A 3220-nucleotide genomic window follows, 5' to 3' on the forward strand; every position below is an offset into this window, starting at 1 on the left:
CCTGTAATCCGGCCAGGCAGGGCTGGGGCCGGTGAAGTGGGAGTGGGGAGAGGGCTTGGGGAAGCCTGGGGTGGAAAGCAAAAAGCCCCCGTGGAGTCCAGGCAAAGTCAGCCCTGCCTTGTGTTAGGCATAAGAGAGCAGACAGGGCAGCAACTCAGGCAGGGACCAAACTCATGTCCAAGTTGAGCATGTTCTTCTTCCTTCTCCTTTTTTATATTAATTGAAGTAAAATAACCATTAAGGAGTTACGTTGTGGAATGCTGTGCTTGGCAGTCAGGGGGAACCTTGCAGTGTTTGCATTAAAGACACATCAAATCATCTGTCCCAGGTTTTCTTAACGTAATTCTCCTTTTCTGACAGTGCAAAGCACTATTAAAGTTTTATTAGATGTGCTGAAGTGTGTGGGGTTTTACTTTTACAGGGTGGAAAAATACAGACCCATGAAATTAAGTGAAATAGTTGGAAATGAAGATACTGTGAGCAGGTTGGAGGTGTGTAGCCATCCCTCTATCTTTCTTATGGGTTAGCTCAAAAAACATAATTCTGCATAGATACACAGACCAGTAAAAGCACTTTTGTATTTTTTACATCCATACTTTAGTATGTGGAAAAAGCCTTTCCAATTCACTTATGAAATTACATGTTTTAGGACATGTTTGAGTGGTGTTTAAGGAAATATGCCTTCTTGAATTGGGATATTGTTTAAATTGGCCCTGTTTTGATACACCGTAGAAAATTTGTAACTATTACATTGTTTCAGTGAATAAATATTTATGTAACAACAGAAAGAAACAATGTTTTTCTGGAAAAAATATTTTCCTTGACAAATCAGTTTATAAACACTATTTGTTAACAGAAAGCTTATACTAGCAAACATAACATGCAAAGGAAAGGCAAGAGTACTAAAGGCCTGTGGGATTAAGTGCTTTTAAGCTTTTCCATTCTATTCTAGGGGCTGACTTCTAATGGTTCAATTAAAAAAAATATGAAAGCAGTAAGGTCCAAAAAAATGAAGGCAGGAGGGAAGAAAAAAAATGAGTTAGTTCTGTTTCTCATGCTTAAAATAGAATTGGAAACTCTGTTCCCACTATTTTCTTACATCATTTTTTATTATTGTTCTTTCTTAGGTCTTTGCAAAAGAGGGGAACGTACCAAATATTATAATTGCTGTAAGTATTGCTGTGTTGTACTGTATTTCACTGTGTTGGTCCTGGCTTCTGAAATCCAGCCACAATAGCCTTCCAGTATAGATTTGCATTGTGCCTGAATGTGTTGGTAAGAGAGACGGTGATTGTGTGGTCACGGAGCAGTGTTCTTGGCAGAATGCACAAGTAGTGAACAACCTTCTGTCAAAAACGACTTGGCCCTCGAGTGCCTGTTGAAGTGTGTCTTGTGCTTCTCCCTGCAGCATTTCTCTCCTCTGTTGGAGGCAGGATCCTGAACTCAGGCAGCCTCTAGTCTGATGTGCTCTCTGCAGTTCCTCTGTGGCAGCTGTTTTTCATGACTGAGGAGTTTTGTAGAGAGCACAGCTTGGAAAATTACATTAAACTTACCAGCAATTGCTGTGTTGTCGCATTCCTAGGGTCCCCCAGGAACAGGTAAAACCACCAGTATCCTCTGCTTGGCTCGTGCTCTGCTTGGTCCTGCATTAAAAGATGCTGTCTTGGAGCTGAATGCCTCAAATGACAGGTGGGAATGAATAAACCTTACTATACTTTTAAAGAAGAAGCAAGTATCCATTTTTATTTTTAGTTCAAGTCAGGCTGGCTTGATAGGCTTAATGCTATATTAAGGCCTCTAATACTTATCTTAATGCACTTTTTCCAACTAAAAGTTAGGCAATCTTTGCTGTCCAACTATCAATATGGGTATTATTACTTGGTGTTTTATGAACTTGATAGAAACTTTCATGTACAAAAATAGAAAGAGATGGAGTGCAGAATCCGTAATGGTACTGTTTTCTTGAATTTTCTTTAAAGAGTTAAGCTACCCATATCCATGAAGATGCTCCTAAGAATGAAAAGTGAGCAAGTTGTTTGCAATTAAATTCTTCGGTACTTAGGAAAAAAAGTGAAGTGGTAGAAATTAGGGCTATAAGGGCAGTTGGGTATTAAAATGTACGACAAGGGTGTTAAGTATGTACAGGACGCTGACTCTACCCAAGGATTGGGCAAAAGGGCTGATTATATTTCTCAAGTTCTGTAGCAGACCTGGCCTGAGGTATTCTGACAGTGTTTCCTAGAGGATTGTTTATGAGTGCAATACATTTTACCTGCCTGTGTTAATATCAGTTATAGAAGAACTATAGAATCACAACATTCATTTTCTAAACAGAACAAAAAAGTAAAATCCTTTATTTTTAAAAGTAAGTCTTTACTGGGACTGTCTAGGAAAACACCATGTTGTGCTAAAATGATGCAGTCTGTCCAGCTGGTTTTCTTAAACTCTTCTGAGTTACAGCCAGGTCTGTGGATGTAGCTGTGTGAAGTACTGGCAAAGTAGCAAAGCAGTGTTAAATGCTTCTGACCTTGTTCATTTATTACCCCTACCTTTTGCCAAACTAAGTAATTTTGTGGCAGTACTGTAAGGTTACTGATGTATATGTATACTGACACCGTTCAGTTATTTTTTCAAAGCCTCTGAAAATGAGGATTATTGGTGTTTAAATCTGAATCAGTTAGGCAGCCTGGCTTACAACATGGTTTCACAACAGTTGTACGGGCACAGCTGAAGGGGCAGGAACAAACAGCGGGAGAATAGGGAGCTCAGGAGTGCTTCAGCCACTGTGGCTGCTGAATAAAATCTGTTATGTAATTTCACCCAACTGATGATGAATCACTTGAATTACTGTTCCAGAGGCATTGATGTTGTGAGAAACAAAATCAAAATGTTTGCTCAGCAAAAGGTCACACTTCCAAAAGGTCGGCATAAAATAATCATCCTCGATGAAGCAGACAGGTACGTTGTTTTTTTCTTGACCTCAGCCACTATGTGAAATGTGCTGCATCTATCCTGTCTGCGGAGCTGCTGTCTTGGACTGTCTTAGATGTTTCTAAAAGGCTGTCAGAAATAATATGTTAGGAAATAATACATTGAACAGTGTTCTTACGAGATTGCTCATATCAAGCAGAGATCATTGCTTCAAAGGAGAATACTGGGGTGAAACACTTTGTGATTTAGCTGGATATAAAATAGAATCTTCCAGCTTACTGGCTCTTTC

At 39.4% G+C, this 3220-nt stretch overlaps 1 protein-coding gene across 1 annotated transcript in view; it reads left to right on the forward strand.

Annotated features, from left to right (window-relative positions):
* The first annotated feature begins 426 nt into the window (after positions 1–426).
* The window catches only part of RFC2 (replication factor C subunit 2), a 6474-nt gene continuing 3680 nt past the window's right edge, over positions 427–3220 (forward strand). Inside the window, exons 1-4 of the mRNA XM_009645105.2 lie at positions 427–491; positions 1128–1169; positions 1583–1689; positions 2857–2958. Of these exons, the coding sequence (XP_009643400.1) occupies positions 441–491; positions 1128–1169; positions 1583–1689; positions 2857–2958 (302 nt within the window). The 5' untranslated portion in view covers positions 427–440. The remainder of the gene's footprint in view (positions 492–1127; positions 1170–1582; positions 1690–2856; positions 2959–3220) is intronic.

Source organism: Egretta garzetta, unplaced genomic scaffold (genome assembly GCF_000687185.1).
Source record: "Egretta garzetta isolate BGI_Z169 unplaced genomic scaffold, ASM68718v1 scaffold108, whole genome shotgun sequence".
NCBI classification, from domain to species: domain Eukaryota; kingdom Metazoa; phylum Chordata; class Aves; order Pelecaniformes; family Ardeidae; genus Egretta; species Egretta garzetta.